Source organism: Dasypus novemcinctus, chromosome X (assembly GCF_030445035.2).
Source record: "Dasypus novemcinctus isolate mDasNov1 chromosome X, mDasNov1.1.hap2, whole genome shotgun sequence".
Taxonomy (NCBI): domain Eukaryota; kingdom Metazoa; phylum Chordata; class Mammalia; order Cingulata; family Dasypodidae; genus Dasypus; species Dasypus novemcinctus.
The window spans coordinates 56382267-56395592 of NC_080704.1; the positions used below are offsets into that span (position 1 = coordinate 56382267).

Sequence of the window (13326 nt, forward strand, 5' to 3'; positions counted from 1 at the left end):
CGCAAGGTGGGGCCGCAGGATCCTACACTCTGGGGTTCCCACAGTGTTTGGGGTAGGGGGCAACGGTCAACCGTCGCCCTGAGACGGGCGGCGGGATGGCGGCGGTTTCTGGGTCCTCGGACTTGGCCGGCTCCGGAGCGCCTCCGCCCGGCGGGGGAGCCCAGGCGGCGGCGGCCGAGGAGGAGGAGCGGGAGGTAGTGCGGGTCCGAGTCAAGGTGAGATCAGCGGCGGGTCTGTCAGCCTGCCGGGCGACCTCAGGAGAGGGGAAGGCGGTGGCTTTCCTAAAATGGGGGCGGGACCTGAGATTTGGGGCGTTACCTGAGAGACGAGGTTAAGGGCAGAGTAATGGGGGTGGGGTGGGGGCGGGTCCGAAGGCGGGGAGCCTTAGGGACATATCCTGGAGCGGGGGGTACTGAAAATGGAGGGGCATGGCCTAGGAATGGATGGGTGGCGACTATGGGAATGAGGGGTGTGGCTATAGCATTGGAGGAGGGGCCGTAGCAGTTGAGGGGTGGGGCCCTGGGAAAAGGGGGTGGGGGGAAGGGGGCGGCTGTTGCTTTGAGTAAGGGGCTCAGAAGTCATTCAACAAATTTGCGTTTAGAGTGGAATTTGTGCCAGTCCCCATCTTCAGTGAGCGGACATGATCGTGGTGGGAGACAAACAGCTAAACGAATGAGATGTTCGCATACTGATGAATGCCAGGAGGAAATAATGAAAAGGGTGATGAGCTAGGGAGTTCTTTAGCCAAGGTTGTATAGGGAAAGCCCCAGAAGAACAGAGACCCACATAAAAAGGAGTCAGTCATGTGCATATCTGAAGGAACAGTGTTTTATTAGACAGAGGGAACAGCAAAAGCGAGACTGGGAGGCGCGGATGAGCTTGGCATGTACCCGTAGGTTCCCATATTACTGGACTGAAAAGTGTGAGGGGAAAGAGTGGTTAGGAGGTGAATCAGAGAGGTGAAAGGTGGGGGGAGGGGGCAGATGGTTAAAGGTCTTTGGTGTAGCTCAGACCAGGGTGGTGGCAGAAGTAAACAGATCATTTTAGTGTAACAGTGCTAAGAAAGAGGTTTGGGGGTTCAGAAAAGATTATACCTGAGCTGTGAGTGAGCCAGGTGAAGAAAGTGGGAAGGGTGTTTTAGACAGGGAGAGCAGTACAACCAGAGGCCTGGAGCCTCAATGTGTTCAAAGTAACTTCCAGCAGTTTGGGTACTACCAGAGTGTTGAGGTTTAAAAAGCCGACTGGAAAAAGGCTGGCTGGAGCCCTATAGGCCAACCTGCTGAGGATAGAGGTTTAAGTAGGGGAGTGTTGTAGATCCACATGCTAGATTGGTTGCAGCATTGAGGACTTTTAATAGGGATCAGATTGGACATGATGATGCTCGTACCAGTAACTGAAGGACTATAGAAGAAAGATTGGGTGTTTGGACCATTGCAGTAGCCTCCTTTTCTGTTCTTAGAGCAGCCAGAGGGATCCTGTGAAATCAATAAGTCAGGACCCATGCCTTCCCTGCTCCAAACCCTCTCATGACTCCCCTTTCACTCAGAGCAAAAACCAGTCTTCCCATGGCCCCAGAAGCCCTCCTTGATCTGCCTCCCCCCCCCCCCCCCACCAGCACCTCTCTGATCTTACCTCCTACTACTCTGCTCCTCACTTGCTCTGCATCATCGTGGTGATGTGGCTCCTGACAGCCTACCTGGTGTCTTCTCGCCCTAGAAATGTGAGAGCTTCGTACCGCCTGACTTCCGCTCCTTTGCAGTTGATCCCCAGATCACCTCACTCGATGTGTTACAGCACATCCTTATCCGAGCCTTTGACTTGAATGGGTAAGAGCATGCTGGGGACTGACCATTGGGCCACCCACCTCAGCACTGGTTGTTTGGGAGGGTATTTTTTTTTGGTAGGGTATTTGTTCATTTCTTTGTTTTACTATTACAAATAGTCCCACAGTGAACAGCCATGTATACCTATCTTGGAGTACTTGAGGAAGTCTAGTCATAGGATAAATTCCTCACAGTGGTATTGCCAGGTGAAGGGTTTGTGCTTTTAAACATTCATGGAAAAAAAAAAGAAAAAACAAAAGAAGAAATTTAAAAAAATTCATGGATGTTTCCATACACTTCCCAGACAGGTTTTACCAATATATATTCTCACCAGCAGCATATAAAAGTAGCCGTTTTTATCATGTCATAGCCTTACAAACACTGATTATTACAAAACACTGTGAAATTTGCCACTTTGATAAGTAAAAAGTGTTGGTTCTTGGGGGCAGGTTTGATGGTTATTTTGTTGTGGTGTTTTTTTGGAGGAATACACACACTTGGTAATGAACTCAACATGTGGTAGCATGTATCAGAATGTCATTCATTTTCATGGCTAAATAATATTCCATTGTGTGTATATACTGCATTTTGTTTATCAGTTCCTCTATTGTTGGACATTTGGGTTGCTTCCACCTTTTGGCTTTTGTAAATAATGCTGCTATGAACATTGACATACAGGTATCTGTTTAAGTCCCTGTTTTCAGTTCTTTGGGTTTATGCCTAGGAGTGGAATTGTTCAGTCCTGTGGTAATTTTATGTTTAACTTTTTGAAAAACTGCTAAACTGTTTTCCACAGTGGCTATCTTGTTTTACATTCCTACTAGCAATGAATGTATGAGGGCTCCAATTTCTGTGTGTTTTCATTAAACTTATTTTCTGGTTTTTTTTTTTTTGATAATAGCCATCCTAGTGGATGTGAAGTGGTAGCTCATGATGCTTTTGATTTGCATTTCCCTGATAACTAATGATGTTGAGCCTCTTTTCTTGTGCTTGTTAGTCATTTGTATATCTACTTTGGAGAAATGTCTATACAAATTCTTTGCCTATTTTTTAAAAATTTATTGAAGTATATCAGTCAGACATAAACATGCATAAACAATAAGTGTATAGTAATAGTTGTGAACTTACAAAACATACATAACATCATACAGGGTTCTCATACCTTACCCCACCACCAATACCTTGATTATTGTGAAACGTTTTAATTAATGATGAAAGAGCATCCTCAAATATTACTGCTAACCTAAGTATCTTACATTTGATTTATTTTCTCCCAACTGACCCTATTATTATTTTATGTCATTTATACATGAACATACATAAATAAGTGTATAGTGAAAGTTGCAGGCTTACAAAGCAAAAATACAAAACATCATACTGTGGTCCCATACATTACCCTACCACCAACACCTTAGATTGTTGTGAGACATTTGTTAGAAATTATGACAGAATATCATCAAAATCTTATTACTAACTATAGTCCATATCTTACATTTGGTGTATTTTTCTCCCAACCAACACTCTTACTTTTAAAATGTATTTTTATGACAGAAGTTGTGAACGCACAAAACAATCATGCATATGTGCAGAATTCCCATATAACACCCCTCTATCAACACACCACATCATGGTGGAACATTTGTTACAGATTATGAGGTAATATCATCATACTATTACCACTGACCATGGTCCATAGCATATATTTGGCAAACTTTTTCCATACTCCCCCATTACAACACATAACATCTTTGACATAGATGAATGAATATTACAGTATTGCTGTTAACCACAGCTCATAGGTCACTCAAGTTGTATTTTTCCGATGCTTCTCCACATTCTCACCACCCTGCAATAGTAATGTACATCTGCTCTAACTCACAAAGAAAGGACAGTCTTGCGTCTGTACCATCAACTACAATTCTCTGTGAAATAGGTACTTAATCTTATTGGGTATTCCTTATATGTTATGCATTGCTTTTCTCTTGCTCTCAGAATTCTCACCTTGTCTTTGACATTTGACATTCTGATTAGTATGTGTCTTGGAGTTGGTCTATTTGGATTTATTCAGATGGGAGTACATTGTGCTTCTTGGACATGGATATCTATGTCCTTCAGTAGTGTTGGGAAATTTTCTACCATTATTTCTTCAAGTATTCCTTCTGCCCCCTTTCCTTTCTCTTCTCCTTCTGGGACACACGTAACACATATGTTTGCACATTTCTTGCTGTTGGTTAGTTCCCTGGGACCTTGTTCGAATTTTTCGGTTCTTTTCTTCATCAGTTTTTTTTTTTTAAGATTTTCTTTTTTATTTATTTCTCTCCCCTTCTCTGCCCCCCCCCAGTTGTCTACTTTCTGTGTCCATTCACTGTGCTCTTCTGTGTCTGCTTCTGTTCTTGTCAGCGGCACCTGAAATCTGTGTCTTGTTTTGATGCGTCATCTTGCTGCATCAGGTCTCCGTGTGTGCGGTGCCATTCCTGGGCAGGCTGCGCTTTTTTCGCACTGGGCAGCTCTCCTTATGGGGCACACTCCTTGCATGTGGGGCTCCCCTACGTGGGGGACACCCCTATGTGGCATGGTACTCCTTGTGCGCATCAGCACTGTGCGTGGGCCAGCTCATCACACGAGTCAGGAGGCCCTGGGTTTGAACCTTGGACCTCCCATGTGGTAGGTAGACACCCTCTCCATTGGGCCAAATCTGCTTCCCTCATCTGTTCTTTTGTATGTTCACTATCAGAGGCCATTTCTTCAAATTCACCAATCCTTTCTTCTGCCTCCTCAAATCTGCTATTATATGATTCCAATGTTTTTTAATTTCATGTATTGTGCCTTTCATTCATAAGATCTGCTGTTTTTCTATGTAAGCTTTCAAATTCTTAATGCTCATCCAGTGTCTTCTTTTTTTTTAAAGATTTATTTTTATTTCTTTCTCTCTCCTTCCCTGCCCCCCGCCGCCCCAGTTATCTGTTCTCTGTGCCCATTTGCTGTGTGTTCTTCTGTGTCCGCTTCTATTCTTGTCAGCGGCACCAGGAATTTGTGTCTCTTTTTTTGTTGCGTCATCTTGCTGCGTTAGTTCTCCGTGTGTGCAGCACCACTCCTGGGCAGGCTGCACTTTCTTTTGCGCTGGGCGGCTCTCCTTACGGGGCGCACTCCTTGCACGTGGGGCTCCCCTACGCGGGGGACACCCCTGCATGGCAGGGCACTCCTTGCACGCATCAGCACTGCACGTGGGCCAGCTCCACACTGGTCAAGGAGGCCTGGGGTTTGAACCACGGACCTCCCATGTGGTAGGCAGACGCTCTGCTGTTGAGCCAAGTCCACTTCCCCCAATGTCTTCTTTTTTTTTTTTTTTTTTAAAGATTTATATTTATTTATTTCCCCTCCCCTCCCCCGGTTGTCTGTTTTCTGTGTCTTTTTGCTGCGTCTTGTTTCTTGTTTCTTTGTCCGCTTCTGTTGTCGGCAGCGGCAGGGGAAGTGTGGGCGGCGCCATTCCTGGGCAGGCTGCTCCCTCCTTCGCGCTGGGCGGCTCTCCTTATGGGTGCACTCCTTGCGCGTGGGGCTCCCCTACGCGGGGGACACCCTGCGTGTCGCGGCACTCCTTGCGCGCATCAGCACTGCGCATGGGCCAGCTCCACATGGGTCAAGGAGGCCCGGGGCTTGAACCGCGGGCCTCCCATGTGGTAGACGGACGCCCTAACCACTGGGCCAAAGTCCGTTTCCCACCCAATGTCTTCTTAATATCCTTAATCTCTTTAGCCATCTCATTTTATGTCGTCGGGAGGCTTATCTTGTTCCTTTAACTGGGCCATAGGTTCCTCTTTCTTGGTGTGGATTGTAATTTTTTGTTGGTGTCTTGGCATCTGGCTTACTAGATGTATTTATTCTGGGTGCAGTTTCTCTTTAGTTTACGGCTTCCTGCCCTTTCTCCCTTGCTGGTTGTGAAGTAGGAGCCAAGGATATAGTTGATTCTGTAAGCTGTGGCGTCTCAAGCTGCCCTCATTGCCCCAGGGACTGATGAAGTTTCTCTCACCTTTCTTCTTTGCCAGGGGTAGGGACAGAGTCACAGCTGTGTGCAGGCCAAGTTGTGCAGGCCTCGACTGTATTTGCCCAAAGAGACTGATGAAACTTCACACCCCTTTCTCCCCTGCCTGGGTGGGGATGGCACTGCAGGTGTGGGCAACAATCTATGTGGTGCAGGTCCAAAATGACTGCAGTTTCCCCAGTAGACTTTGGACTATTCCGTCTGTTCCAGACAAATGTACCTGTAGTTACTCAGAGAGGCTGGCACAGGTCCTGCCAGCTTCCTCCCTGCCAGAGGTGGGACTGCAGCCTAGGCTAGGATTGCAGTCGGATCTGCATGAAAGAAGCCAGTCCCTACCAGCACTGGATTTTCAATTAACCCTGCTTTCCCTCATGCTGGGGGTGGAGTTAAAATGGCAGCTACCAGCCTCTTTCTGACTTGGACAGGCTCAAACTTTAGCTGTTCTTAGGATTATACTTTAGCCAGCCAAATGTACTAGTCAATAGCTGAAGTCAGTGCCCAACTGTTTCTTCTTCTCCGTTTTTGGGAAGTGGAGCTTCCAATTCCAGCCACAAAAAAAACTCCCGAGGTGCTTGTGCCACCAGTGGAGGATGGGCGCCAGCCTCTGTGGTGTGGAGTGCTCTAGTCATGCAAGTTTACTGCAGATGGGCAGTCTCCTCCTTCCGTTCTTTCAAGGATGTTGCAGGATGCTCTTCTGGTCTCCTGGAGCCCCCAAACAGGTGCTTTAGGTAGCTCTGGGTGATTACTAACTGTCCTGTAGTACGAGCTGATTCTAGGAGCTCCTTGCTCTGCTGCTATCTTGCTGGTTGTTTCTTTGCCCATTTTTAAATTGGGTTGTCTTTTTCTATGGAGTTGTAGGAGTTTTTAAATATATTCTGGATACTAAACTTTTATCAGATGTGTGATTTACAACTATTTTTGCTAATTCTGTAGGTTTTTTCACTTTCTTGTTAATATCCTTTGATACACAAAAGTTTTTAATTTCAGTGAAGTGTGATTTATATTTTTTCTTTGGTTGTTCATGCTATTGCTGTCATCTAAAATCCATTGTCTGGGAAACGGACTTTGGCCCAGTGGTTAGGGCGTCCGTCTACCACATGGGAGGCCCGCGGTTCAAGCCCCGGGCCTCCTTGACCCGTGTGGAGCTGGCCCATGCGCAGTGCAGTGCTGATGCACGCAAGGAGTGCCCTGCCACACAGGGGTGTCCCCCGCGTAGGGGAGCCCCATGCGCAAGGAGTGCACCCATAGGGAGAGCCGCCCAGCGGAAGGAGGGAGCAGCCTGCCGAGGAATGGCGCCGCCCACACTCCCGTGCCGCTGATGACAACAGAAGCGGACAAAGAAACAAGATGCAGCAAAAAGACACAGAAAACAGACAACCGGGGGAGGGGAGGGGAATTAAATAAATAAAAATAATTAAATAAATAAAAATAAATCTTTAAAAAAATAATAAAAAAAATAAAATCCATTGTCAAATTCAGTGTCTTAAAGATTTTCCCCTGTGCTTTCTTCTAAGATTTTATGGTTTTAGCTCTTATATTTAGATGTTTTGATCCATTTTGAGTTAATATTTGTATGTGGTATGAAGGAAGGAGGGGTCCATCTTCATTCTTTTGCACGTGGGTATGAAGTGATCTCAGCACCATTTCTTGAAGAAACTATTCTTTCGCCATTGAATGGCCTTGGTTACCCTTGTTGGAAATCAATGGCCAAAGCTATATTATTTCTGGATTCTCAGATCTGTTCCATTGGTTAAAGAAAAAATTCTTAATTGTTATTTAACTTTTTTGTATAAATATTTTTGGTTGTGAAAATAACAAGCATACAGACTGCTTTATTTTTTCATGCAGTAAAATGACTGTTTTCTTCCCTATTCTTACCCCCAACTACCCTGTTACCCTCCCAGAGGGGACCAACATTTACGTTTCTTTTTTTTTTTTTTTAAAAGATTTATTTATTTATTTAATTTCCCCCCCCCTCCCCTGGTTGTCTGTTCTTGGTGTCCATTTGCTGCGTCTTGTTTCTTTGTCCGCTTCTGTTGTCGTCAGCGGCACGGGAAGTGTGGGCGGCGCCATTCCTGGGCAGGCTGCTCTTTCTTTTCACGCTGGGCGGCTTTCCTCACGAGGTGCACTCCTTGCGCGTGGGGGCTCCCCCACGCGGGGGACACCCTTGCGTGGCACGGCACTCCTTTGTGCGCATCAGCACTGCACATGGGCCAGCTCCACACGGATCAAGGAGGCCCCGGGGTTTGAACCGCGGACCTCCCATGTGGTAGAACGGACGCCCTAACCACTGGGCCAAAGTCCGTTTCCCAACATTTACATTTCTAATGTGTCCCCCAGATACAAGTTCTGTGTGTGTCTGCAATCTGTGTTTTTGTAACAAAGTGAGTATAAAACGATCTAACCTCAGGCTGCCCGCAATCCTTAGCACAGTACCCAGCACATAGGAGGAAGTTGTTTCCAATACTGTCTCTCTTACCTGCCCCATTTTGGAAACTGTCCATGAGGCTTCCAGGGCATTGGGGGGGGCTCATTGAGATCTCCCTGTGTCTTCTCTGTCCAGGAAGAAGAACTTTGGGATCAGCTACCTGGGCAGGGATCGGCTGGGGCAGGAAGCTTACCTCTCGCTCCTTTCTGACTGGGACCTCAGCACAGCCTTTGTCACTGCCTCGAAACCCTTACCTGCAGTTGCGTGTAGACATCCGGCCCAGCGAGGACAGTGAGTACTCAGGGCCCCAGGAACTCCGGGACCCACCTTTTCCCTGTAAGATGACCTCACCTTTCACAGTACAGTCCCTTGTGGACTGAGGAACAAGGTATCCAATATCCAAACCCTTGCTCAGCCACTGGGGCACAGTATCTACCTGTGAAGTGAAATCATGTTATATTACCCTGTTTAATCAGGGTAATATAAACAGGGTAATTCATATAAAATGCCTGGAATGGTATATGGCCACATAGTGGATGCTTAAAAAAATATTAGCTATAATAATAATATTAGATTGTAATATCATAGCATATAATCTAATAGTATATGTAATAATTACATAATTGTAAATATAATAGAGCTGTAATGTATATTTTAGTTATAAAATTATCTAAATATACCTATGCTTATTATGATAATGTAGTAGTATTTGTTCATTCACTTTTTCTACACCCATAGTCACTTGTTTATACTCTTGTTTACTCACTCATTTGTTCCCCTGAACTACCTTCCACTTCCTCCCTTATATTTGTTTCCCCACTCTTCTGTACTGTGCCTGAGAGGACGCAGATAAATTAAGACATGGTTCAAATACTTGACTATGGACCATACATTAGATGATATTGTATGGGTGTTAAATTTCCTGGGTGTGGTAATGGTATCATGGTTATTGAAGGAAAATGTCCTTGTTCTTTGGGAAAAAAGTTAAGCATTTTGGGGTAAAGTTTCATGGTGTCTGCAAATAACTCAGCAAAAAACAGATGATGCAAATATGGCAAAAAAATGTAATGGAGGATCTAGATGAAGGTTGTATGAATGATCAATGCATTCTTCTTTTAACTTTATTGTAGGTTTGAAATATTTTTAAGTAAAAAGTCGTGGAGTGGAAGACTTAGTTTCCATCCTCAGGGAACTCACATGCCCCCTTGGGATGACTGAGGCATTTTTCATTGAAGTCATAATGACCTATGAATAGCAAACCTGTATTGAATAATAGGGACCATTCTACTACATAATGTTTAGTAATTGAATTGTCAGGGTAAGAAGGAATCTATCAGGGCAGGAAAGGGACAGTTTATTCCCATGGGTATACATTAGGAAATGCGGCTCAGAAAGGTGAAGGGACTTGTCCAAGTCACACAGACAGTAAATGACGAGCAGGATTTGAACCCAGGAAGTTTGGCTCCAGAGTCCTTGCTCTTAACCATTTAATTCTACAAAATCTGGGCTTGTTAAGGTTGGCAGCCTGAGAAAGAGAGACAGAGAGACTGGCAGAGAGCGAGACAAGCAGGCAGACAAACAGAAAAGGACAGGTAGCCAGACAGAGGACCCGCTGCCGTTAAGTAGCCGTACATGTTTAGGTCAGTAACATAACTAATCCCCCCTCTCCAAAAAAAAAAAACACAATTCACACACACATGCACACACACACACACACACAGGTTAAAAAAAATAAAAAAATAACTAATTCCCCAAGCCTCGGTTTATTCCCCTTTCAGATAGACACAGTAGCACTGTTTTCTGTAAAGAAATCAAATCTGCATGGCTAATAGACTTGTGAAGGAAACCCCAACTAACTGCACAAGAACTAAGAGGAATGCAAATTAAAGCAAAAAGAGAGGAAGGAAAATAGAGAGAGGGATAGAGAGGGGCAGGCAGACAGGGACACGCACCTATCAGTTTGGGCAAAAATAAAAATTTAAAAAAATTATCTTTTTATTTCCAAATGGAGAATCACATTTTCAGTTATTGATGAGTCAGTTCTTTTCCTACCATTTTTAGAAGCCAACTGTCTTGTTTACCCAAATCCTTGCCTATACACAGGTCCTTTCCTGAATTCCTGATTCTATTACATTGATCTGTATTAAATCCTATGACAGTTCTGTTGTTTTAATGACTATGGCTTTATGAATTAATGTAAATGTTTTTTTAAACAAATCAATTTTATTGGTGCATATTAATAAAGCATACAATTCATCCAAAGTATAAAATCAATGGTATTTGGTAAAATCATATAGTTGTGCATTCATCACTTCAGTCATTATTAGAGCATTTTCATTATTTCCATAATAATAAACAAAAAACAGACAAGAAGATTCTTCATTTCTCAACCTCTCTAAGTTGCCCCCTGCTATACGTAGTTGCTATTTCTGGCTATTCTTGCACAATTATTTATTTATTAAGCAGTTTTATTGAGTTATATTCACATGCCATATCATCTTTCCAAAGTGTATAACCAGTGGCATTTAGTATAATCACAATTTTGTGCATTCACCACCATAAAAAACTTTAGAACCATTACTCCCAAAAGAAAACTCCATACCCCTTAGCATGCTTTCCCTAGCCCTATATAAACACTAATCAAATTTCATCTTTATAAATTGATTTATATTTGCATTTTATATGAACGGAATCATACAATAATTACACAATATATTTAGTTCATAATAACGCAATCATATAGTATTTTTCCTTTTGTGTCTGGCTTGCTTCACTCAACATAATGTCCTTCAGGTTCATCCATGTTGTCCTATGCTTTACAACTTCATTTTTTCTTACAGCTGCATAACATACCATCTTGTGAGTACATCACAGTTTTTGTTTGTTTGTTTGTTTTTATTTTTCTCCACTTCCCTCCCCAGCCCTCCCCCCCCAGTTGTCTGCTCTCTGTCCATTCGCTGTGTGTTCTTCTGTGACCGCTTCTATCCTTATCAGCCGCACCAGGAATCTGTATTTCTTTTTGTTGCGTCATCTTGTTGTGTCAGGTCTCTGTGTGTGCGGCGCCATTCCTGGGCAGGCTGCACTTTCTTTCGTGCTGGGCGACTCTCCTTACAGGGTGCACTCCTTGCGCGTGGGGCTCCCCTACGCAGGGGACACCCCTGCGTGGCAGGACACTCCTTGCGCGCATCAGCACTGTGCATGGGCCAGCTCCACACGGGTCAAGGAAGCCCAGGGTTTGAACCTTGGACCTCCCATGTGGTAGGTGGACGCCCTATCCATTGGGCCAAGTCCGCTTCCCCACCACAGTTTTTTTATCCATTCATCGTTGATGGGCTCCTGGGTTGTTTCCAACTTTTGGCAATCGTGAATAACGCTGCTATGAACATTGACGTGCAGATGTCTGTTTGTGTCACTGCTCTCAGTTCTTCTGGGTATATATCCAGTAGTGGTGTTACAGGGTCATATGGCAAATCTATATTCGACTTCTTTAGGAACTGCCAAACAGTCCTCCATAGTGTCTGTACCATTCTACATTCCCACCAACAGTGAATAAGTGTTCCTCTCTCTCCACATCCTCTCCAACACTTGTAGTTCTCTATCTTTTTAATAGTGGCCATTCTGATAGGTATGAAATGCTATCTCATTGTAGTTTTGATTTGCATTTCCCTAATCATTAGTGATGTTTAGCATTTTTATGTGTTTTTTTGCCATTTGTATTTCTTCTTTGTACAAATGTCATTCAAGTCTTTTGCCCATTTTTTAATGGTTGTTTGTCTTTTTATTGTTGACTTGTATCTTTATATATCCTGGATATTAAACCCTTATAGGATATGTGATTACCAAATATTTTCTCCCATTGAGTCGGCTGCCTTTTCCCCCTTTTGACCAAGTCCTGTGAGGTGAAGTGTTTGATTTTGAGGTCCCATTTATCTCTTTTTCCTTTTGTTGCACGTGCTTTGGGTATAAGGCCTAAGAAACCTCTACCTACCACAAGGTCTTTAAGATGTTTCCCTACATTTTCTTCTGGTAGTTTTATGGTCCTGGCTTTTATATTTAGGTCTTTGATCCATTTTTAGTTGAATCTTGTGTAGGGATTAAGATAGGAGTCCTCCATAAGACTTTCATACTAATCTGCTGGAGGTGCAGTTAACGTTGGGGTTTAAGATATAGTTAGGGGATTTGAATCTCTGGACTGATAATGTGATAGCCAGGTCCTGAGCCTCAACAGACTCCAGCACCTACAATCTGATTTATTGGACTTACCACACTCAGCTAAGATGGAGTTGAAGAAGGACAATCACCACACCATGGAGCCTAGAGTGATTACAACTGAAAATGGGAGGATGGCAGCCAGCATCCATGTGGAATCTGAGCCTCCTCTTGACATAGAGGTGCAATGGACACAACCAATCCAATGTCCACATAGAAGAGGTGGCATTGGATTGGGAAAAGTGGACATGGTGGACGATGGGTATGGGGAAGGGCAGGAAGAGATGAGAGGTGGGGGCGTATTTGGGACGTGGAGCTGCCCTGGATGGCGCCTCGGGGGTAATCACCGGACATCGTGGATCCTCACAGGGCCCACTGGATGGAATGGAGGAGAGTATGGGCCATGATGTGGACCATTGTCTATGAGGTGCAGAGGTGCCCAAAGATGTACTTACCAAATCCAATGGATGTGTCATGATGATGGGAACGAGTGTTGTTGGGGGGGGAGAGGGGGGGTGGGGGGGGTGGGGTTGAATGGGACCTCACATATATATTTTTAATGTAATATTATTACAAAGTCAATAAAAAAAAAGAAAAAAAGAAAAAAAAAAAAAAAAAGATAGGAGTCCTCTTTCATTCTTTTGGTTATAGATATGCAGTTCTCCTAAAACCATTTGTTGAAAAGACTGTTTTGTCCCGTTAGCATGGACTTGGTAAGTTTGTCAAAAACCACTTGACCTTAGAGGTGAGGGCTCACTTCTGGACTCTCAATTCTGTTCCACTGATCAATGTGTCTATCTCATGTCAGTACCATGCTGTTGCTTTTT

At 44.0% G+C, this 13326-nt stretch overlaps 1 protein-coding gene across 1 annotated transcript in view; it reads left to right on the forward strand.

Moving 5' to 3' along the window:
- The window catches only part of TBC1D25 (TBC1 domain family member 25), a 45029-nt gene continuing 31703 nt past the window's right edge, over nt 1–13326 (forward strand). Inside the window, 4 exon segments of the mRNA XM_004464968.5 lie at nt 1–215; nt 1717–1826; nt 8426–8537; nt 8539–8581. Of these exon segments, the coding sequence (XP_004465025.1) occupies nt 96–215; nt 1717–1826; nt 8426–8537; nt 8539–8581 (385 nt within the window). The 5' untranslated portion in view covers nt 1–95.